At 39.5% G+C, this 24982-nt stretch overlaps 1 protein-coding gene across 2 annotated transcripts in view; it reads right to left on the reverse strand.

Annotated features, from left to right (window-relative positions):
- Positions 1-19457, reverse strand: part of LOC125461202 (regulator of G-protein signaling 20) — a 103465-nt gene extending 84008 nt beyond the window's left edge. The window contains exon 1 of one of the 2 annotated variants that reach the window (XM_048549701.2): positions 19341-19457. Coding sequence is in view for 1 of the 2 variants with exons in the window: in XM_048549702.2 (XP_048405659.1) it covers positions 19341-19390 (50 nt within the window). In the remaining variant the exon portion in view is untranslated. The remainder of the gene's footprint in view (positions 1-19340) is intronic. The other variant, XM_048549702.2, reaches the window with a different exon arrangement.
- Positions 19458-24982: the final 5525 nt, after the last annotated feature.

Below are 24982 nucleotides of genomic sequence, written 5' to 3' on the forward strand. Positions count from 1 at the left end.
TACCTCAATTACCACTTTACTTGCACCCAGCAATACAGAACAGTGAAAGAAACTGTGTGGAGGATTGACCTGTCAAATTATAGTTGGAAGTCCACAAATCATGGGGAATTGGAAATGGGGCACACTGCAATTTTAGAAAAGACAATTTCCAGCAATATTTAATGGGTTAGTCCCCTCCTCTTAGATTAAATTCTTGGAAGTTTTGGGAATTTTTTTATGTGCAGTAGGTTGTGAGTTGTTTGTCACTGGACCATGGAGTGCCCACATCCCCTGAATAAAAAACAAACAAATGTAACAGCAGGGCAACTATTCAGACATGAAAGCTAAGCTAGCTTGGTATACTAACCTAGAAGAAAGATCAGTAAACAGGCAGTAAAAGATACTTAAGGAGACATTGCAGAATACTCAAGAATAAGCATATTGCTACTATAAAGAAACATTTTGAAGGAGTACCATGTGCTGTGGATAAGGGGGTGCCAGATGATATACTATATTTAAATTTTCAGACAGCATTTGAGAAAGTGCCACTTCAAAGTGGAGAAAATAGGATAGTGTAAAGGGTAATGAAACAGCATTGATAGAAGATTGGCTGGAGTATAATGCGTGAGAAAACTGGTTAGCTTGGGTGGTTGGTTTGCAGCACAGAGTGATACCAATAAGGTGGGTTCAATTCATGTCACTGGCTGAGATTAATATGAAGAACTCTGCTTCTCAACCTCTCCACTCGTCTGAGGATTCTCGGATTAAACCACCACCAGCCATCTCTCTCAAATGGGATTGTAGCTCTATGGTGACTGTACTTTAATGTGGGAAAATGTGAAGTTGCTTACTTTGGCAGGGAGAACAAAATGAAACAGGCTATTACCTAAATAGAAAACAATTGCAGAATTCTGAGGTGCATTGGAATTTAGGTATTCTAGTACATGTTTTTATTTATGTATTCATAGAATGTAGATTTCGCTGGCTGTGCCAACATTATTGCCTATCAGTGGTCACCTTTGAGAAAGTACTGGTGAACAGCATTCTTGAACTGACTAAATCCAACTGTTGTAAGTAACCCCCGACCCTGCTAGTGACAAATTTCAAGGATTCTGACCCAGCAACGCTGAAGGAATGGCAATATACTTCCAAGTTAGAATGAGTCACAAAAGTTTAGCATACATGTATAGCATTTCAGTAAGAAGGCTAATAGAATGATATCCTTTATTGAACATAAAAATAAGTAAGTAAGGAAGTCATGCATGAGTTTCACAGGCATTGGCGAAACCACATCTCAAATACTGTTACCATTTTGGTCTCCTTTAAGGAAGGATGTAACTGAGGGTTCAGAGGAGGTTCACAAAAGTAATATGTAGACTGAGAGCACTGTCTCATAAGGAAACATTGGATAGATTGGGATTGTTTCCACTGATGTTTAGAAGGGTGAGGGGTGCCTTGATTGAAGTGTATATAAGATTCTAAATAGTTTTGACTAGGTGGATGTGAAGACAATGTTTTCTCTTGGAGGTGAGTCTGGAACTAGGGTGTTTTAAAATTAGGGGTTACACTTTTAGGAGGACATTTTCTCTCAGTGACAGAATGCGAAGAAGACATGGAAGGTGGGGTGATTAAATACTTTTAAGATAGAGATATGTAGAATTTTGTTAGGCAAGGGAATTAAAGGCTATCATGAGTGGATGAGAATGTAGAAATTGAAACACAGACTATTCAGATATAACTTTTTTTGAATGACAGACAAGTTTCAGCTGGCCAAAAGGCCTACTTTTGTACCTAATTTGTATGTTTGTATGTGCAGGAATGGGGGCATGGGTCTTTAGTTAAACAGTAAGCGGGAAAGTCTGATGTTGTTCTCCTTGGTCTAAGGGAGATTGAGGGGCAATTTGATAGGTTTGTACAAGATTATGATAAGTTCAGATGAGGTAGACAGGTCAAAACTCTTTCCACTAACTGACAGTGCAAAGACTAGGCAATAGAGTTTTAACATTTTTGGCAAGAGATGCAAGAGGAGGAACATTTTGCACAACAAGTGACAATGATCTACAACTTGCAGTCCATGAGGGTGGCGGAAGCAGAAAAAATCAATGATTTTGAGAAGAAATTGGACAGACACCAGAACAGAATAAACATGCAGCATTACAGAATGGATTGTCTGCCATGTCTCAATTTCCTATTCTAGATTCTCCCATCTCCGCCTGCAATGGACCCACATGTATTGTTGCTATTATTTTCTTTTTTGTGTACCTATAGGAGCTTTTGCTTTGGCTGACAAGTGGCAAACAACGGTCACACCACAGAAGTACCAGGTGTAGACAATCTCCAACAAAAACTGAATCCCCACCTAACAACATCTTGGGCTTGTCATTGAATAGAAACTGAACTAGACAAGCCATATAAATACTAGTGTAACTAGTTGTGTCTCTGACAGCTTGTCTTGGCTTCTTTGCTTGCCTGCTCCTCTAGGTGTTATGGACTGTCTGTTGGGGTATCCCCCTTTAGTCTGCTCCCCTAAGTGCTGCTAACTGTTTGTCACAGGGTCCTCACCTTGCCTCTTCCAGATGCTGGTGGCTTCCCATCTCAGAGCTCGAGTTACATTAAATGTTGGGATGCAAATTTATAGCATGCAATTCCTGGAGCACAGTGGAAATGATCTTTCACTACTTACCTATTATAAGGACAGCTTGGTCAGTTAGCTTGGATGACTAGTTTGCAATGCAGAGTGACACTGACAGCATGGGTTCAATTCCCATGCTGACTGAGGTTACCATGTTCCCTTTCCTGAGGTGTGGTGACCCTCAGGTTAAACCATCAACTGTTGTCTCTGTGCACTTCACTTTAAATCTATGCCCTCTCATTTTTTGTTCCTTTCATGAGTAGGCAGAACTTTAAATCAATGATAGTTCACCATCAAAAAGAAACATAAAATAATACATTCTTTATGACATCTTTTTACTTTATAAAATGCTTCCAGGAAGCAAGCAGCTTTAAAGGTAATACATCAAACTCTTCTTGGCATTTCAGCTAGCCCCTTTCTAAATTTCATGCCTGTTTGAGTCTTCCAGTGTCCTTTTCAAATTGTTCCACTCAACTTCTGAATATCCTGAGCCAATGTCCAGCAGCAAGGCCCAATTCAGCAACTTCTTGACCCTTTAATCTCCCCCAGGTCCCATCTCTCTGAACAAGAATCAGTTTTCAGAAGATTCTGCTTCATTGCTAGAGTCTCTTCCTCTATTTTTCAAAGGAGTGGTTGCTTCTGCCTCCTCCTCCATGTCTGTGTGGCAGTGCATCTTTGTCTAGAAAACCACATAGTCCCATTTGTGTCAAGATTTGAAATCTCTCATTTAATTTTCAATATTTTAGGATTACCGATACAGGCTTATGTTATCTACATAATCGGGTAATCTGTTTCATCGTAAAGTAGAGGATATTTTTAAAAATGTAATCGCTTAGGAGACCTCATATTCTAACAAAGATATTATCCCTTGTAATCCCAATTGCCGTGCCAACAGTTCTACTGGATTTCATAAGTACTAAGATGGAACTTTTGATCGACCACTATAAGGTCAACACAGGATCAACAGAAATTAACATCAATGGTTGTCTGTATAGTTTCTGCACATTTATCTTATAAATTTATGTCAGGAGTTTGGATAATCCCTGAGGAAATTCCAGGAGAATATGTGCGCTCAAACATGAGTACAGAAGTTGTCATAGATCTGCACTGATAGGAATGTTTCATCCAATTAACCAAAGCCTTTTTAAAACAATGATTATCCAATTATTCATCCCATTGTTGTCTGTAGCACTTTGCTCTGTGCAAATGTCATTGATATTCATTTTTCTAATGATGACTAAACCCTAAACAATTCATTTTGAAGCTATTTAGGAATTTTTGAGGTGTGACAACACTGTTCCTTCTTTTTGCTCTTAGGATTTTCTATAATATGCACACACTGCCCATTGCAACCATTTTATATTGTTTCTGAAAAAAGTGGATAATGGGAAGTCTCTGCACAAACTGGCTCAAGCACAGAATTAGCAATAATCTGTAAATTCATAGGTGTGTTTTGCTGAAAAAAGATGCATTTTTGGAAACTTTTTGTCTTGCTGTCATGAACACAATTCACAAGAAACACTAAAGTCAAGGGAAAATAAATTTCATACTGTATTTTCTGTGAATTGTCCTCATGAGAGCAACACAAACAGCTTCCACAAAATGTACCTTCTTTCAATAACATTCAAGCTCTGTACGAGGAATTGACAATACTCATTGTCAATTAAAATTGCTGTGTCAGGTTTTTGTGCCCATTTTATACATACACATGTACTGAGTTAAGAAACTATCTTAAGTTTCTTTAATTTTAAGCCTCAGCATTCACAAATGTATAATTTAAGTTGTATTCATTCATTCACTAGTTAACGAAGGCATTTTGACTAATCAGGCCAGAAGCAAGCATATAAAAATTAATTGTTTGGGCTATTCATTCAACATTGTTTGATGCTATAATACAACTGACTTTAGTTTGACCTTCTGTATTATTATGCTTCACAAAAATATTGTCTTTCACAGAATTCAAACAAGTAATAATTATGTCTTCTGCTCCAGCATGACCATGCAAGTATTATTCATAACTGTTTAGAGCATTTATCAAATTCAAATTGATCTTAAATGTTAACTACCTCTCCACAGCAAGAATCATCTTTGTTGTCTACTATGTAGTCAGTAGATCTAAGTTGATTTTAAGAAACTTGAAAACAGATCACTTTTTCATTTCATTTTTTATGTGATCTCAAAGACACTAGAATGCAAATGAAAAAAAATCACACACTCAGAAAACTCAATATTTTTCATTTATATAAATGATTGAGATGAGAATATACAAGACATGGTTAGGAAGTTTGCAGTTAACATCAAAATTGGTAGCATGGTGAACAATGAAGAAGGTTATCTACGATTACAAAGAGATCTTGATCGATTGGATTAATGGGCTGATGAGTGGCAGATGGAGTTTAATTTGGATAAATTTGAGGTGAACCATTTTGGTAAAACAAACAAGATAGAAAGCAGACCCTTGGGTAGTGTTGCAGAGCAAAGAAACGCATGGGTTCAGGCACATAATTCTTTGAAGCTTGTGTCACGTATTGGCATGGTGGTTAAGAAGTCATTTAACACATTTGCCTTCGTTGCTCAGACCTTTGAGTACAGGAGTTGGGATGTGATGCTCAGGTTGTACAGGATGTTGGTGAGACTTCTTCTGGAGTAAAGTGTCCAGTTCTCATCACCCTGTTATAGAAAGAATATCATAAAACTGGAGAAACTTCAGAAAAGATTTACCAGAACATTGCTGGGAATGGAAGATTTGCATTAAAGGGAGAGGCTGGATAGGCTCGAACTTTTCTCACTCGAATGTAAGAAGTTGAGAGATGATCTTTTGGAGGCTTTTTAAATCACAAGGGGTACAGATAAGGTGAATGGCAGGTATCTTTTTCCCTATGGTGGGGAATTTCATAGCTAGGGGGCATATTTTTAATGTGAGAGGAGAAAAATTTTAAATGGGCATGTGGGGCAACTTTTTTACACAGAGAGTGTTTCGTGTGCAGAATAGACTTTCACAGGAAGTGGTGGATGTAAGTACAGTTATAACGTTTAAAAGACGTTTGGATTAAGTACATGAATAAGAAAGGTATGGAGGGATATGGACCAAGCGCAGGGTTGTGGTCAGCTTGGGCTGGTTGGATTGAAGGGTTTGTTTCTGTTCTGTATAACTATGACTCAGATTTTCTAATGCATTTCAATGAGGTGGGATCTTTGATTATGGAATGGAAACAAAAACACAAATCTATTTATTCAACTTTTTTTGTGCCGGGAAAATGAAGATAGAGCAAATCTTCCAGCCTTTCCATTTCCTCCTCAGTTAGTTTTGTCCCAATGTTGATTTGACATTTCCCTTCATCGACACACAGAATGTGGTAACATCTTCTAGATTGGCTCTTCATGCTTCACCACCAAGCAGTCAAATTGTTTCAAAAGACATGCATATTTTCTAGTTAGTAGTAATTGTACTCTCAAAAATTCAAGAAATATGAGTGGCTGCATTTGATGTATAAGGCGCATTCCTCTGATCGACCACGTGGAATTTGTACTATCTTAGACCCACTGAAAATTCTCTGATGGTTCTTCATAACCTCCAAAAGCATATCAAAGGAACCTTTATTCAAACTTACATTTTATAGTTTGCTGAAAATTGCTATTAGCAATATTAGTTGGCACATTCACAATGAATATAATAGTCTCCTTGAGCATAGTACATTTCTATGCTTCTATAAATGCATGAAGTATTTAAATGATAATATTGTGTCACTGACTTTCTATATTAATATCCCTAAAGTGATCTCACAAATCATGTATACAAGTTTAGATCCTTAAAACCACAGAAATAGCACAGAAGGAGACCATTTAACCCATCATTTCTATGCTGGCTTTCTGTAAAAGCAACACAGCTAGTTCGAGTTCTGAGGAAGAATCACTGGACCTGAAACATTAACTCTGATTTTTATTCATAGATGCTGCCGGACCTGCTGAACTTTTCCAGCAACTTCTGTTTTCATCCAAATCATTGTCTTTTACTTTTTTTTTCTCCTCGAGTACTTGTCTAATTCTCTTTTGAAAACTACAAGTTAATCTTCCTCCACCACTCTTTCAAACATTGCACTGCAGATCACACCCAGCTGCTGCACAAATAGCTTCTCTCCACTGGGTGGAGTCATACCTGGCGCATAGGAAGGCGGTTGTGGTTGTTGGAGGTCAGCCATCTCAGCTCCAGGACTTCCTCAGTGTTGTGTCATAGGCCAACCATCTTCAGCTGCTTCATCAATGTACTTCCCTCCACCATAAGTCAGAAATAAAGATGTTCACCAAACATTGTGCACTGTTCAGAGTTTAAAAGGATATAGACCATATACAGGAAGATGGGATTAGTTTATAAGGGATCAAGATCAGCACATTGTGGCCCAAAGTGCCTGTTCTTGTGCTGTACTGTTTTAAGTTCCGCACCGTTCACAACTTCTTAGATATTGAAGCAGTCCATGTCCAAATGCAGCAAGACCCGAGTAATGTTCAGGCTTGGCTGACAAGTAGCACATAACATTTGCACCACACAGATGCCAAGCAATGACCATCTAACAAGTGAAAATCTTATCAGCACCCCTCAGCACTGCTATTACAGAATTCCACACTATGTAAACCTTGGACGTTTCATTGACTGCAAGTTAAACTGGACTAGGCATATAAATAAAGTGGCTACAAGAGCAGGTCAGAGGCTAGGAATACTGCAATGAGTAACTCACCTCCTGAGACTCCCAAGCTTGTCCATCATCTACAAGGTATAAGTCAGGAGTGTAATGAAATAATCCATATTTCCCTAGATGGGTGCAGCTCCAACTCAAAAAGCTTAAAACCATCCAGGACAAAGCAGTCCACTTGATTGGCAGCATATCCAGAAACATTAAATCAAAACATGACCAGTGGTCAGTAGCAGCAGTGTGTACCATCTACAAGAAACACTGAAAAAATTCACCAAACATCCTTGGACAGGACCTTCCAAACCCAAGGCCACTACCATCTATAAGGACAGGAGCAGCAGATACATGGGAACACCAAGACCTGCAAGTTCCTCTTCAAGTCACTCACCATCCTGGCTTGGAAATATATCGCCACTCCTTCACTGTCACTCAGTCAAAATCCTAGAGTTCCCTCTGTGAGAGCATGTGGGTCTACGTACAGCACAGGGATTGCAGCGATTCAAGAAAGGGGCTCACTACCACCTTCTTAAGAGCATCTACGCAGAGGCAATAAAAGCTGGTCGCCAGCAATCCCCACATCTCATGAGTGAATTAAACAAATGATTTTCTCTGGTTGCTTTTGGCTCTTTTGGTAATTATTTACAAACATCTGTGCCTCTCGATCTAGATTTATCTGCAACAGGACCAGCTTCAATCTACTACAGATAGACAACTCATGATCTTGAACACCACTATCAGGTCACCTTTCAACCTCCTCTACTCCAGTAAGATTTCAGCTTCCATGTGGAAACCTTGTTTCAACTCATTTGTAATTACTGGGAACTATCTTGGTCTCAGTCTTACTATTTTCAGTAAAGAGATATATGAAAATATACGAAAACTCCATCGTACACATGTCCTTTCTGGCTAAATTTACTGTTTAGTGTAAAATATTCCCCTATGCTACCAGTTCACACAATCTAACTGTTCGATTTTACAGTCACCTCAGACACTATTGCTTCGGCTGGTAACATAACTAATAATTTATAAAACTTTGTTAAGGTAAAGATGTCAATAAATCACTTTCTTACTTTGATAAAGACACTTGTTCTAAGAGGATTTCAATTTCAACCACTTCCTGGATCGCAGAGGGAACACTTCCTGTTCTTAAATGAGAAAAGCATTTGAAAACTTTATATATCCTTAATTGCAATTTGTCAGCAGAGACAATTCCACCCAGGATTCTTGCATTTAATTAAACATTTTACTGATTTAAAGGATGTACAAAGTTCTATTACTTGGATTATATTTAATGAAATCTAACTGTCAGTAGCTTTATGATGAGTCCTTCAAGTATATTGAATAAGAGAAGGACCTTTATCTAATTCAAATCCAGACGCTTTTATTCACTCCTATGTAAGAAGAAAACCGGAAGACTTGCTTCAGGAACTACGAGCTTTCTGAGCCATAAATGCCCCATAATTCGAGGATTTTAGAAATGTTGTACATTGTTTTCAAGGTGCAGCAGGCAACAGATTGTATTTTTGTCAGAACAATGAACTAGTCATTTTTCTAAATTCTTCCATCATTTCATGAAAGACTGGAGAATTGATCAAAAGAAATTTCGCACGCATGGCAATATTTTAGATCTTTTTTGGACTGGATTTCTGTCCTATTTATATTGCACCTTCAAACAACAGCAGAAAGGGGCATTGATATGTTTTCTCTGGCACTTTGTCAGGTCACAAAATATACCTAGGAGAATTTCAGGGATTTCTTGTTAAATTACGCCCGTTGTAACCTGAACAGCCACCCTCAAAGCACCTATACTATCAAGCCGAGGGATCAACCCAGGTTTAGTTAGGAGTGTAGAATAACAGGTCATGTGCAGCTCCAAGTACACATGAAATGTATGATGAGGCTACAAACAGAATTACATGCCAAACAGCAGAAGATATATGTGCTAGACAGAGCTAGGTGATCCTGTGGATCAGATTTAAGCTCTGGAGTCACAACATATTTAGTTATTTTCTATTTCTTAGACGATTTAACAATTTGTTCTGAAAATATCTCCATTCTCGATAAGGGGGTAGCCCAGCTCATCAACACAAAATACAAGACTGAAGCATTGACACTAATCTTCAGCCAGGAGCGCTAAGTGGACGATCCATCTCAAATGCCTCATCAGGTGCTCAGTATTTCAGGTGTTGGCAATTCAGTTCATTTCACATGAAATCCATAAACATATGAAGGCAGGAGATACCCCTAAAACATCCCAGTGTAATACTGACAGCCTGAGCTCCAGAATATGCAATTGTCTCCTGCTGCTCATGCCTCCAAACAGCATGTCAAGGAAGGAACCTGTGAAATAGGACACAGCCTTTGAACAACCCATACCTACTTTCACATTTTTTCTTCTCTTGTTTCAAATTCCAAGTCAAGTTCCATGTTTCAGTGGGTCCATTAAAAGCTGCTGCTGCCATTACATGATGCATGGCTGCTGTGAACATTGGAACAACAGTAGGCCATTCAGCCCATCATGTTTATATTTAACTATACAAGTGTGTTAATGTTAATGAAACGCAACTCAATGTCTCTGATCCTGAAAGGAAACGGCTTAAAATTTCAATTTTTCATATTGTGAATTGGTAAAGATTTAAGATTGCACTTTTTTCTGTATTGTTTGTTTCTATACCTGTTAGTTTGATCTTTCTTGGTCTATGAGACCTTTTGTATCTGATTTGACTCCAACTCAGCCACTTTCCCCAATGTTCCTTCTCAGTTCATTAAATTCGAGATTGTTGGCCCTGCTGCTAACTGAAGTCCCAGGAGTCCCATACTCTTTTCATATTGTCAGCAATTCACGCTATCAACTAGTTATGTCACAATGTAGAAACATACGAACTGGAGTGGGCCATTCAGCCCATTGAGCCTGCCCTGCCATTCAATATAATCATGGCTGACCAAACAATTCACTGCGTTTCACGCACCCCACTTCCATAACTCTTTAAGCCTATGAACATCAGAAATCTTTTCAATATCTACCTCAAACATACTCGAAGGCTAAATTTCCACAGCCCTCTGTGGTAAAGAATTTCAAAGGTTTACAACTCTCTCAGTGAAAGCAAATTTTCCAAATCTCTGACCCAAGTAGCATCCCACTTATTTTTTAAATTGTGCCCTCTGCTTGTAGACTTTCAAGCCAGGGAAAATATCTTATTTGCATGCACCATATCGATCCGTCTAAGCATTTAGTATGTTTCAATGAGACCACCTCACATTCTTTGAAACTCTGGAGAATACAGGCCCAGTTTTCCCAATCTCTCTTCGTAGAACAGTCCCATAATCACAGGAGCAAATTTGATGAATCTTTGTTGCACTCCATCTATGGCAATAATATCTTTCTTGAGATAAGAAGCTGACAGCTACACAGTGTACTCAGGTGTGGTCTAACCAAACTCTCAATCAGTTGAAGCAAGACTTTGCTACTCTCATTCTCAAATCCTTTTACAATAAAGGCCAACGTTCCATTACCCTTCCTAATACTTTATCTCATTTGCATTTTAGCCTTTAGTGACTTATCAACAAAGTCAAAGATTCCTTTGTACATTTACATTTTCTAACTTCTTACCATTTCAGAAATACTCTGCATATCTGTTTCTCTTCCAAAGTGGATAACCTCACATTTTTTTATATAATATTACATCCTCCATGTTCTCGCCCATTCACTAATGCCATCTAAATCCTCCTGAAGCCAGTTTACAACTTTTTCACAGCACACATTCCCACTCAAATTTGTGCCATCTGCAAATCCGGAAATATTATATTTCATTCCTGTGTTCAAATCATTGATATGTATTGCGAACTGCAGGGGCCCAATTAGTCACAATTAGCTATTGACAAGTTATTTCTATTCTGTTTTCTGTCTGTCAGCCAATCCTTAATCCATGCCAGCACATTACCTCCTATCGCATGTGCTTTAATATTTCTGAAAAGCCTCCGGTAGAGGCCTTTGTCAAAAGCTTTCTGAAAATCTGAGTATGCAATGTCATTCAGCTCTCTCTTTTCAATTTTGTTCGAAACATCTTCAAAAAATTCAACAAGTTTTTCAAACATGCTTTCCGATTCACAAAACCATTTTGACTATGTGCAATCAGATCATTACCATTCAAGCATGGATTCATCCCATTCTCTACACTAGATTGTAGCATTTTCTCTACTACTGATACAAGGCTAACAGATTGTATTTCCTGGCTTTCTCTCTTACTGTTACCTTAAATAGTGGAGTGATATCTACCACCTTTCAATCTACTGGAATCATTCCAGATCTATAGATTTTGAAAGATAATCACCTGTGTATCAACTACCTCTACAGCTACCTCCTTCAACACTCTGAGATGCAGACTATCATGTCCTGGGGCTTTGTCAACCTTCAACCCCATTAATTTCTCAAGGGCATCTTCTTACTAATATTAGTTACCTTCAAGTCCTCACTCTCCCTAGCCACTTGGATCTCTAATGCTGAGTGACTTCTTGCATGTCCCTCAGTGAAAACCGACATTTATCCTTTTGTACTGTTTCCCTACGTTTCCATTCTTGATCAGTTCGGAAATCAGGGTTTACAGGGAAAGGGCAAGAAAGTGAACATGTGGAATGTTGGATCAGCCATGATTCTGCTGAATGGCAGAACAGGCCTGAGGGGGGTGAATGGCCTACTCCTGCTCCTGTTTCATATGGTGGTTATAAATTGTCTTTACTCTTCCTTTAATAGACCACATTCAATTTAGTCAATCATTTCCTTTTCACATACCTGTAGAAAATCTTTTAAAGTCCGTGTCTGTTTTTTTTTTGCTAAATTTAATGCACATTATTTATTCCCTTTCCTTATCAATTTCTTGGTCCTCCTTTGCTGTATTCTAAAAACCTCTAAACCACTGGGTTTACAGGAATTTTTGGCAACTTCATACACCTTTCCTTTTAATCTGCTGAACTGCCTTTGTTAGTCACAGTTGACTGACGTACTTGGATTTTGGCACCTTGAAGGAACGAATAGTAGATGTAAGTCAAAAAGACCGTCCATTGCCTATGTACAGTCATGCCTTACCATGTATTTTTTTTCAATCCATCTCAGCCAATTTGTGACTTCATAATTTCCGTAATTCAAATCTAACACCCTTTGCTTCAGATCGAACATAATATAAAACTCTATCATATTGTGGTCACTCATCCCTAAAATGTTATTTTATGACAAGATTTGTTATTAGCCCTTTTCCTCTGAGTTATATAAGATCAAAAATAGCATGGCATCTCAACAACTCTTTAATATTCTGCTCTAGAAAATCTTCCCTAACATATTACAGAAACTCATTCTCCACAGCTTTAGTACTCAGTTGGTTAAGCCAGTCTATATGCAAATTGGAGTCATCCATGATTACCGTATTGCCCATGTTTCAGGCTTCTCTCATCTTCTGATTAACTGAATTCCTACTTTACTGCCTTTCTTAAACTTTGAACATCCTTGAATTTTTAGTACTATGTCCTGGGAGCCATGCAGCCATGTTTCCAAGATAGCAATTAGATCATGCCCACATATCTCTGTTTATGTCTCTAGATCATATCATTTATCTTGTTGTGAATTCTGCATGCATTCATGTAGCATGCCCTTAACTTTGTCTTTTTGACATACTTCCACTGTCGAAGCATACTTAATGCTCTCCATTATTTTCCCTGTCTTTTAGTCTTGTTAGCATCTTTTTGACTTGCTGCTACCAATTTTACTTCCATCCAGATGGCTTTATTCCTCAAGTCCCCATTCTCCTGAAAAACTGGGTGCCCGCCCCCACCCACATCAATAGCACTAGCAAAGACCCCTGCAAGAATATCAGCCCGAGGCCCATTTAGGTGTAAAACAATCAGTTTGCACAGATCCTACCCGCCCCAGAACCAGTTCTAATTCTCAAAGATCTGATGCTCTCCCTTCTACGCAAGCTCTACAGCTACATATTCAATCAATCAAACCTCCAGTTCTTATGTTCACCAACACATGGCTTGGGAAGTAATGCTGAAATTATTATTCTTGATGTGCTCCCTTTTCGTTTCCTTCCTAACTCACTGAAATCTCCCTTAGAACCTCATCCCACTTCCTACCAATATCATTGATAGCTGATGCCAAATCCTGATCCCTGTTAAAATTCTTCTGACAGTTGCACTGTACTTACTTCTGAATTTCCCATTCAATATTAATACTTACCCTCAAAGTAATCTTAGAGTTTTGGAACCAGCTTTCAAGTTCATTAATTCACCACGTAGAAGGCTTTAAGTTTCTTTTGTGTTTCAGTAATCAGAACCGAATATAGTTTTTAGGTCGTTGCTGAAAGCAGTGCTTTCTCATGTAGATAAGAAGCTACAGCTCAGTATAGCTTCAATGAGATGACTCCAACATCGACTAAAGTCTATCAATGTTACATTAAAGGTCAGCCTTCTGCTTTGTTAGTTGAACCTACATTTCAAAACTGGATACAGTTTATTATTTAATGCCAGTATACTGGAATCTGAACCAGACACTCAAGGTTCAAGTAACACTCCAGGAATTGATGGTCAGAGAAGGTATGTTCACAATGTGGCCAAAAAGATTGATTGCCAATCTTCTAACACAGCTGATGGCAAATGGCAACAGTGGGAGAGTATCCTGGTCACCCACTTGGTAAAAATCAATGGCAAACCATTGCAATACCTTGCCAAGCATAATCATGGGCAAAAATATATCAACTGGAAGTCCATGGTCTCCAACATCTTCTTACAGTTTCTATCTAAACAGAGATGCTATCAATCCCCAATGAATCCAGCTTATCTCCTAACCAGTTAAATTGCCCCGTTCATTGTTTCTTTATTCTTGTTCTGAAATTTCCAACTAACTGAGCTTGTTGCTTCACCCCTTCCCCTCATCCTTGCCTGACTGTATTCTCTCCTCAATGTTTGAGGGACAAAGATTGCCCAAGACACCAGGGTTTATGCTCCTGTTCTTTGAAATAGTACCATTGAATCTTTTACATCTATCCAAACAGCGAATTTGTAACACCTCATCTGAAATGTGGCACCCTTGAAAGTGTAGAGATAGTAGGAACTGCAGATGCTGGAAAATCTGACATAACAAGGGGTAGAGCTGGAGGAACACAGCAGGCCAAGCAGCATCAGAGAAGCAGGAAGGTTGACATTCCCCTTTGGTCTAGGCCCGCAACGTCAGTGTTCCTGCTCCTCTGATGCTGCTCGGCCTGCTGTGTTCATCCAGCTGTACACCTTGTTATCCCTCGAAAGTGTAGAACTTTTTCAGAAATACTTCAGCATGTCAGCCTTGATGTTTATGCTCACGTCCTAGAACCTACCACTCTGACTCAGGAGTGAGAGGATTACCACATTTGCTACCATAAAGAATAATAATCTGGTCACCAAGTCCATTCATTTTCCTGGGCTTCCACCATTTAAGTTTAAATCAGGTTGTTCACAACCTCAGAACTCTGAACATGTTTGGGCCGGGACATACTACTCCAAGGAACTCCTACAAAGATGCCCTGAGCTGAGATTATTGGCCTCCAATAACCACAACTATTCCCTTGTGGCAGGCATGACTCCAACCAGAGGTTACTTCCACTTGACAACTGTCCTTCATGACCCTTGATGGCACACTCAGTTAAATGCTACATTGATTTCAAGGACAGTTTTTATTCATGTCGCCTCTAGAAATCAGGTATTGTTTGGCTGGTTGGACCAAGGTTGTAAAAAGGTCTGGAGTCAAGCAGTCTTGTCAGAGTCCAAATTCAACATCTGTAAGTTGCTTATTGGGGATTAAAAATTTCAAAATATGCCATTGGCACCTCTTTTGCATATTTTCTAATCTACCTGTTCAGAGATGCTACGGTACAGCTTTGGAGCAGGTAGGGCTTGAACTGTGTTACAACTTGGCAGCGCATTCTACTACTTTAGTGGTGATTAAGTGTAAGTTGATAGGGTGGCAGTGACCAGATTGGATATATTCTGTGCTTTGTGGACAGAAGTGAGCAATCTTTCATTCTGTTACATTGATGCCAGTGTGGTGGTCAGCATGTTATTAAGGCCCAATATATCTTTTCCATATCTTCTACAATTAGCCATTGTTAGATATCAAACAAAGTTAATAAAAGTGGTTAAAGGTTGGCTTCTGTAATGATGGGAATCTCTGGATAGATCATCCATGCAACGCTTTTTGCTGAAAATGCATGCAAATGCTTTAGGCTTTTCTTTAGCATTCACATACTGAGATCTCCCATCATGGATGACGTCGTCACCTCCTATTAATTGTTCAATTTTACACCACCATTTAAGATTGGATATAACAGAGCTACAGAGCTTTTATCCAATTCTTTAATTGTGAAATCACTTAGCTCCATGAGTGGAATGCTGCCTCCTCTGAAGAACAAGTCAAATAGCCTATGCAGTCACTTCACCTGTTTGACACTTCAATTTTAAGTACACCATTTCATGTTTCTGGTTCACTCTTCTACATTCCTTATTGAACCAGGATCAGTCCCCTGATTTGTTGGCACAGGAATAAGATGGATGAGCCAAGCAATGAGTTTACAGACTGTGGCTACCAATTAACTCATCCATACAACAGCAGAATATTACACGACTGCATTAAATGATCATCTGCAAAAAATGCCAACAACAGTTTCTCCCATTAAGTTGAATATTTGCTGGACCTTCCTTTGGAAAAAATCACATCTGAAAAGTATAAGCCAGAATATGCTATGCCATAAATGTCACTTTGTGTTCATTTCAAAAATTCTGCAGCTTATTAGAATCTTAAAGGGATGTGATATATCTAATACTCTCATTCATGGTTTATGAACTAATAATACCACCAGGACTACTTAATTTGTGCAATGTCAGATGTTATCAGGTATTTTAAATAATGCCATGGGTTCCCAAATACTTTATCTATTGTACACAAGAGGGATGAGACCTTTTTAGTTAGATTCAACAGTAGAGACTTCATGATTGTTATATATGCATTGCCAAACTCTTCAGTAAGAACAGAGTCATAGAGATATACAGCACGGAAACAGACCCTTCATCCATGCCGACCAGACATCCAAAATAAATCTAGTCCAATTTGACAGTACATGGCCCATATCCATCTAATCCCTACCCACTCATATATCCATCCAAAAACCTGTTAAGTGTTGTAATCATACCAGCCTCCACCACTTCCTCTGGCAGTTCATTCCATACACTCACCAGCCTCTGTGTGAAAATGTTGTCCCTCAGGTTGCTTTTATATCTTTCCCCTCTCACCTTAAGTCTATGCCCTCTAGTTTTGGACTTCCCTACTCTGGGGAAAAGACCTTGTTCATTTGCCCTGTCCATGCTGTCATGATTTTATAAGTCTCTATAATGTCAACCCTTAACCCCTGATGGTCGAGGGAAAATAGCCCCAGCCTATTCAGCCTTTCCCTATAGCTCAAACCCTCCGACACTGGCAACATCCTTGTAAATCTTTTCTGAAATCTTTCAAGTTTCAAAACATCCTTCCTATAAAGAGAGAGACCAGAATTGCACACAATACACCAAAAAGTGACCTAATCAATGCCCTGTACAATGTCAATATGACCGCCCATCTCCTATATTCAATGTATTGACCGGTAAAGGAAAGCACACCACATGCCTTATTCACTATTCTATCTATCTGTGAATCCAATTTCAAGGAAAGATGAACCTGCATTCCAAGGTCTCCTCTCCCCAGGACCTTACTGTTAAGTGTATAGGTCCTGCCTGATTGCCATTCCAAAACACAGCATCTCACATTTATCTAAATTAAACTCCATCTACCACTCCTCAGCCCACTGACCCATCTGATCAAGATCCTAACATGCAACAAATGTATTATGCAATAAAACATAACATTAACTCATTGAATAAACTGTACAAATGATTTATTATTGATGATAATGTTGTACAGATGCAATTTTCCCACGATGCAAATGTATGAAGCATAAATCTAAATTTTATTCTCCACTTTAAATGGTCCAACCTAAGCATACACACAGTACCCACTATGGACAATTTTGTGTCCAAATAAGAAGTAATGTATTTTATTAAAGTAGTGACTCTGTGGTTTTTGAAGCTTATCAGATTTACAACTCATTGCTTCAAATGAGTACAGATATTCAACAGGAAGTAAAAGGCCAGAAGTACAAAGAAGAAAAGCCTTCTTAAAAATTCAAGATCATGTTGAATTCATTACACTATTATTTCAAGTGCAGTGAGATAGAAATTTTGTGCTTCTTTCATCATGATGATGTTCCACCCCAGTGCTGCAATATATTTTTGAGAGTTGACCAAGCTGACCATGTGAGATTGGTTCCCCATCAGCTTTGTTCACAAAATATATATTTTTTTAGATGCAAGTGACAAAAACATTTTAGAGAAAATGTTTGTATCATTACCATATTGCAGACTAAATCATTGGCTTTGCACAGTCAACAAATTCAAATCATACCACAGCACTTTTAATTACCCACCCTTGACTGTATTTATGGTCATGGGACTTTCGTTGGATACCAGTAAATAATGTAGCTGTGTTCTGGCTATCACTTCTCCAGCCCCACCACATCGTGAGCAGGGGGAGTGTTGCCTACAATGTCATGCCTCTACATACATGTGCACAGACCAATACATGGTTTCCGTTCATTTAAGAAGTGACTGCATCTATCTATCACAACACACACGACACAAGTGACAAATCCCTTCAAGGACCAATTGAGCTTGGTCTAGGAACAATACACCAGGTAACCTATTCATCAGCAAAACTGAATACAGCGGATTTTCAAACTGCATTTATTTCCATATTCTCAGATGAATGCTTAACAAGTTTATGCATCAAGAAACAACTGGATTTACATGTATAGCGACAACAATCTGTAGGATGGCGAAAGTGTTTGGCACTTTACAAAATCGGAGTGGAGATCTGCAATATTCCCTCCCTCTTGTCTCAATGTAGCTGCTCGCATTTCCACACCTACCAGGCACCAATCATTTTGATCGTGTCCCCACTCTTTTGTTTTAAAGAAAATCACCCAAATCTATCGGCTCCACCCCCGAAATTGCCTCACCCGCATCCTTTTTTCAAGAAAAAAGAGATATGCACGTACGGACTTCAATTTCGGGTGTGTACTGTATCAAACAGGGAGGCAATAAACTGAAGGTCTGGGAGGTAAAATCAGAACGTGAAAGCAGCGAGCAATTTGGACGGCGAGAAAGATACTTCCGACTCGAGAGCTTGAGTAAAATGATACCAGTGGACATGTTGGGTAGCCCGGTGAAGACGGGGACGCTGAAGCTGCGAAGGCAATGCAAAGCAATGCAAGTGGTGCCAGAGCGTGGCGCGGGCTGAGGCCGGAATCCTGCAGCAGCTACAGGTGGCAAAAGGCAGGAGCCAACTGGGGAAAGGTTGGCACATCAAAAGTGCCGCAACTTCTTCCAATCCTGCGCGTCCGTCTCTCCCTCCAGACATAACGCGCTGTCAGAGCACGGAGCCGGATCCGAGTCACCAGTTCAGCTTTTTCTTTTAACTGTGTGTTTGTTAAGAAAAATTGGCAAATGGTCGCGACTTTAAACCCACAACATATACTGCTCATGGGAATGCAGCAACGACGGGAAGAGATCGTTTTGCATTTTACGCTGTACAAGAAATCTTCACTGACAGCTAAAATCATCAACAAAGCATCAGTGGATAATAAATGCACCAGACCCCTCGTGTTTCCATGGGGATATTCCGATTTCTCTCTTTTTTTAATAAAACCGCCACACAGACAGATACCTCTAATGATTTAAGATTTGCCTGAAACGCTGTGCACAGAAAGCTGCACTATTACAAAAGGAAGGCTTGTCAAATTGTAGGATATGGTAAAAATACATTTTACAGCTTTACCATTTAAATTGACTGCCCCACTCACTGGGTAGGAAGCTGCTACTTTTTTTTAAAGAAAGGACAAAAGTCAGCAATCAAACATGAGGATATTACTTACAGTTTTTCATTAAAATTCGGCGTGTTACTGTATCGTTTTCTCAAGCACATCCGTTTTTTTTAAAGGCAGATCGACACCCAGGGCGGCTGGCAAGAGGTGGGCTGCGCATGCGCGTCCCGGCCGATTGACTTGGCGAGCAGTTTTCGCTGCTACGTCAAGGAGCCTCAGACGACAAGCTGATGCTCAAACAAGCTTCCCCCAGGGTCTCCGTTCCTGTCTCAGCAACCTGTCTCACACCTTCTGCCAGCAGCACTGCAACGAGCCGGCGTTCCACACTCACTGCTGGGCGCGTTAGAAAAGAGTCCTCAAATAGGACAGGGAATGCCCACTGCTCTGTTCCAGTGCTTTCAGAGATTAAGGGAAGGAGATAATAGGATTTTGTGGAGCTCCTCATTTCAGAGAAGGGGACATTGTATCCCTGGTGGACGATGCGTTATCTCTGAACTGAGTGGGTTAAGGGAAGGAGATAATAGGATTTTGTGGAGCTCCTCATTTCAGAGAAGGGGACATTGTATCCCTGGTGGACGATGCGTTATCTCTGAACTGAGTGGAGGCAAAATATGTTCAGTTTAGTAAATGATGCTGACCAATGAAGTCCAGAGAACAACAGCTTCACTCAGATTCTTTGGTATGGGAATCCAGAGATACACAGTAAGAAACAGACAAAATAGGAATTCGGCCTTTCGAACCTGCTTCTTCATTCTATATGATCGTGGCTAACCCGCCATCTCAACGTTATAATTCCAATATTTCCTTGCCCCTCGATGTCTTTAATATCTAAAGACTTTAACGAACAAAAAGCTCATCAGAAATAAAGACGATGTTTTAAATACCAAATTGACATGTTTGAAAATATACAAATCGACAAGTATAGATTTCCCTTCTTTGCGTCTTGGTATTTATTTACCCATGTGCTCCCTTTCATTTGAACAGAAATATTAGCAGTTCTAAAAATGTCAGAGCTATTACAACTGGATCGATAAAGGACTAAAGAGTCTATCCAACAATTTACAAACCTGCCAGCTAGCGGTATAATTAACGATGCATTTACAGTTCCCAAGTTTATTGTAGAGGGTTCCCCAGCATGTCAGAACGTAGTGTGAAGTGAATGTTAATATCCAGACAGGATGGTTTGATAGGGAGAATTATGACTCTCTACTCCTGAGAAGATCCTGCAGAGCCTAGCCTAGACTTCAGATTGGATTATAGCATATTATATCCATTGCGCCCTGATGAGCTAGCCCCCCCAATCGTCACAGTATTTTTATGTGTGTGTGTGCTGACTCGAATTGATCCTTGCAAGGAGAACTCAACCGTACCCTGCAATGCAATTTCAATGTGGTTATCTCATCTGCATGCGCCGCACTTTCCCAACACTTAATTTCAATATTACAGGGACACAACGATATACTTTGTATCATTCCGTGCGTTCATGTTGAAATGAAAAGATGACTCCAAGACCAGGCTATGTTAGTTAAACAGTCTCAAATTACCATCAACTTGACGCTGAGTCCCAGGGAGTGACTACGAGTCATCATCTTTCGAGTTAAAAAAGCTGATCTACCGTCAAAATTTAATGCTGTACAAGAACAAACAATAAAGTGTGATCCCCGAATTATCTCTGCATGTTTCAACAATTCCAGAAAGATGACTCACTCCGATTTTACTTAGCGTTTATCGTCTTAAATCGTATATCTGAGTTCTTCCAATCGTTACAGTTGACAGTACTGGCAAATATCTGCAGTTAGACACTAGCCATCACGCTAAATATAAGTTTTAATGAATTGGTATTTAGATCGACAAGAATTTTACACTTCAATTTGTATTGTCTTTGTAAAGTTAAGGTGTAAAATCGCATAGAAATTGGACCATTTATAAAAGGCTGCCCACTATTTATACATGTGTGTATTGTTCTAACATTTCACGGAAAGTTCATAACAGTCCGCGTTCGCAAATAACGTTTTATATGTTTCAATTCATCGGAGTCGTTCCTACATCCTATCATTGGACACTAAATATCTGAAGTAAATTTCAGATTCACCTAGCAAATGTGCAAATTATCATTACCTCATGGCCAGAAAACGCTTTCTTATTTTCCGACTCGCCAAGGAAGTGCTTTTTTTGATCTCAGAAGGTGGCGCCAAACACCGCTGGTAAATTCTGCGCCAATTAACCAGTGATAATTTCAAATTTTCCAAAACTACTACGTTGTTTACCAGTTAGATGTGTGTGTGCGTGTGTATGAAGGGGGTGGGAAGTGGGGGAGCATGCATCTGTGTGTATGGTAGGGAGACGGATTTGGGAGTGAGGGGTAGTATGTGAGGGCGTGTGTTGCTAAGGGAGGTGACTTGGTGTGGTTGGGATGTAAGGGGATATGTTCGGGGGTGGAGGAGAGTGCATATATGTGGGTGTGAACAAATTGATGTATCAGCGTGTGTATTTGGAGGAGAGGGAGTAATGCTAGCATGGGTGGGAGTGTTCTCCTTCTGGACGGGAAGAGATTAAAACATTAAAAACAAGATTAGCCCCTATACCAGGTCTGTCGTGAGATTATTGCTGATCTACGACCTTAATCTTTGACCAATATCCGTGTTATTATATTCTGTCAGATATTTAGATAAAACAACACGATAAATCACTGATTAAAGTTAAAAACTGATATACAATTAATTATTGTTTAAGAGTAAACTTCCAAATTTCTCCCCATGAAGTGTTTCGTAATTTTACTCCTGAACAGACTAATTCTACTTTTTAAATCCTGGGCTGGCCATGATGCAGGGATAAATTTTCTCTACCTAATTTATTCGTTCCCTTAATATTGTGAAAACACTGACCTAATCATTTTAGAGCTCAATCTTATAAACTCTCGGACTTGCAACCTGGTTTGTGTAATCTCTTCCCATAATCCTTTGAAGCCAGACAGCATTCTGGTAAAAATACACTGCACTCCCACCATGACCAATATATCCTTCCTAAGATATGTTGGGCTGCAACTTCTTATAGTACTCCAGGTGTGGTCTAACCAGGGCTTTGTATATTTATGTAGATTCTACCTCACTTGTTTTGTAGTTTTTGCAATATAAAGACTATCATTTTATAAACTAAAATTGATCATTTCTGTAGCTTTTTGTAATGCTTCAGTGATCTACGTACCTGGACCTCCAAGTATCATTGAACTCCACAATTTTAATTATTTCCTTATTCAGAAAATATTCTATTCTCATTAGGTCCAACGTAGATGACAACATGTTTGTTTATATTGAAATTCGTTTGCCACAGATTTTTCCGTTCCCTTAAGTTATCAATATGTCTATAATTATATTCTGCCTAACTGCCTATCATTTTGTCATTGTTAAACTTATTATGTGGCATTCTATCCCTTCATCTGAATTGTTAATAAATAGTGAATAGTCAAGAGAACAATATGGATCCTTACAGACATGACTAGTTTACATCCTGCTAATTAGATTAGTTGTTCAATTATCCCTACCCCCTGTCTCCTGCCAAACAGTCAATTTCCTCTACAAGTCAATAATCTTGCCTTCAGTTCCGGGGCTTCAACTTTAGCTAAGCTTCTGAAAATCCACGAGACAATTGTAGTGCACAATGTTTCCTACATTAGAACAGTGAATTCATTTCAGAAGTACATCATTGGCTGTAAACCAGCTCGAGACAAAATCATACTGTCATACAATGCAGACACAGACCCTTCGGTCCAACACATCTGCACATTTGACCTAGTCCCATTTGCTAACATTTGGCCCATATTCCTCTAATCCCTTCCTATTCACATAACCATCCAGATGCCTTTTAAATCTTGTGATTGTACCAGCCTCCACCACTTCCTCTGTCAGCTCATTCCATAGATCCACCACCTTCTGTGTGAAAAGGTTACCCCTCAGATCCGTTTGAATGTTTCCCCTCTCAAATTAAACCTGTGTCCCTCTAGTTTTGGACTCCCCTACCAAGGAAAAAGACATTGGTTATTCACCCTACGATATTATAAACCTCTATAATGTCACTCATCAGTCTCCAACACTCCAGGGAAAAAAAAGCCCCAGCCTATTCAGCCTCTCCCTATGGCTCAAACCGTCCAGCCCTGGTAACATCCTTGTAAATCTTTGCCGCACCATCTCAAGTTTCCTACAGTGTCCTTCCTACAGAAGGGCAACCAAAATTGTACACAGTATTCCATAGGTGGCCTCACCAATGTTCTGTGCCTCACATGACACTGTGCAACAAGACATTCCAGCTCTTATACTCACTGACCAATGAAGGCAAGCATGCCAAATGCCTTCTTCACCACCCTGCCTACCTGTCATCCAACTTTCATGGAAGTATGAATGTGTAGCCCAGGTCTTTTTGTTCAGCAGCACTCTCCAAGACTCTATCATTAACTGTATAAGTCCTGTGTTGATTTGCCTTAGCAAAATGCAACACCTCACATTTATCTAAATTAAACTCTATCTGCTACCCTTCGGCACATTGGCCCATCTGGTCAAGGTCCCATCATACTCTGAGAAAATCTTCTTTACTGTCCACTATACCACCTATTTTGGTACCATCTGCAAATTTACTAAACATACCTCCTATTTTCACATCTAAATAATTTATATAAATGATGAAAAGCAGTGCACTCAGCTCTGATCCTTGTGGCACACCACTGGTCACAGCCTTCCCATCTGAAAAACAACCCTCCACCATTACTCTCTGCCTCCTACCTTCAAGTTAATTTTGAATGCATTTAGCTAGTTCCCCTGGATATCATGTGATATAAACTTACTAACCAGTCTAACATGCGGAACCCTGTCGAATGCATCACTGAAGTCTGTATATATGTATAACACTCTGCCTTCATCAGTCTTCTTTGTCACATGTTCAAAAAAACTCAATCAACTCTAGTCAGACATGATTTCCAAAGCACAAAGCCATGCTGACTATCCCTAATCAGTCCTTCTCTTTCAAAATGCTTGTAAATCCTGTCCCTCAGAATCTGCACCAACAACTTACCCATCATGATGCAAGGCTCATCAGTCTATAGTTCCCTGGCTTTGCCTTACAACCTTTCTTAAAAAATGGTACCACATTTGCCAACCTCCAGTCTTCGAGCACCTCACCATGAGGTATCATCAATAGCTGTTGATGATACAATTCTCTTAGCAGGCAGCCCAGCAAACATTTCCCTAGCTTCCCATAAAGTTCTGGGAAACACCTGATCAAGTCCCAGGGATTTAGAACATAGAACAGTACAGCACAGAACAGGCCCTTCAGCCCATGATGTTGTGCCAACCATTGATCCTCATGTATGCACCCTCAAATTTCTGTGACCATATGCATGTCCAGCAGTCTCTTAAATGACCCCAATGACCTCGCTTCCACAACTGCTGCTGGCAACGCATTCCATGCTCTCACAACTCTCTGTGTAAAGAACCCGCCTCTGACATCCCCTCTATACTTTCCTCCAACCAGCTTAAAACTATGAGCCCTCGTGTTAGCCATTTCTGCCCTGGGAAATAGTCTCTGGCTATCAACTCTATCTATGCCTCTCATTATCTTGTATACCTCAGTTAGGTCCCCTCTCCTCCTCCTTTTCTCCAATGAAAAAAGTCCGAGCTCAGTCAACCTCTCTTCATAAGATAAGC

The sequence above is a fragment of the Stegostoma tigrinum genome, chromosome 19, assembly GCF_030684315.1.
Source record: "Stegostoma tigrinum isolate sSteTig4 chromosome 19, sSteTig4.hap1, whole genome shotgun sequence".
Taxonomy (NCBI): Eukaryota; Metazoa; Chordata; class Chondrichthyes; order Orectolobiformes; family Stegostomatidae; genus Stegostoma; species Stegostoma tigrinum.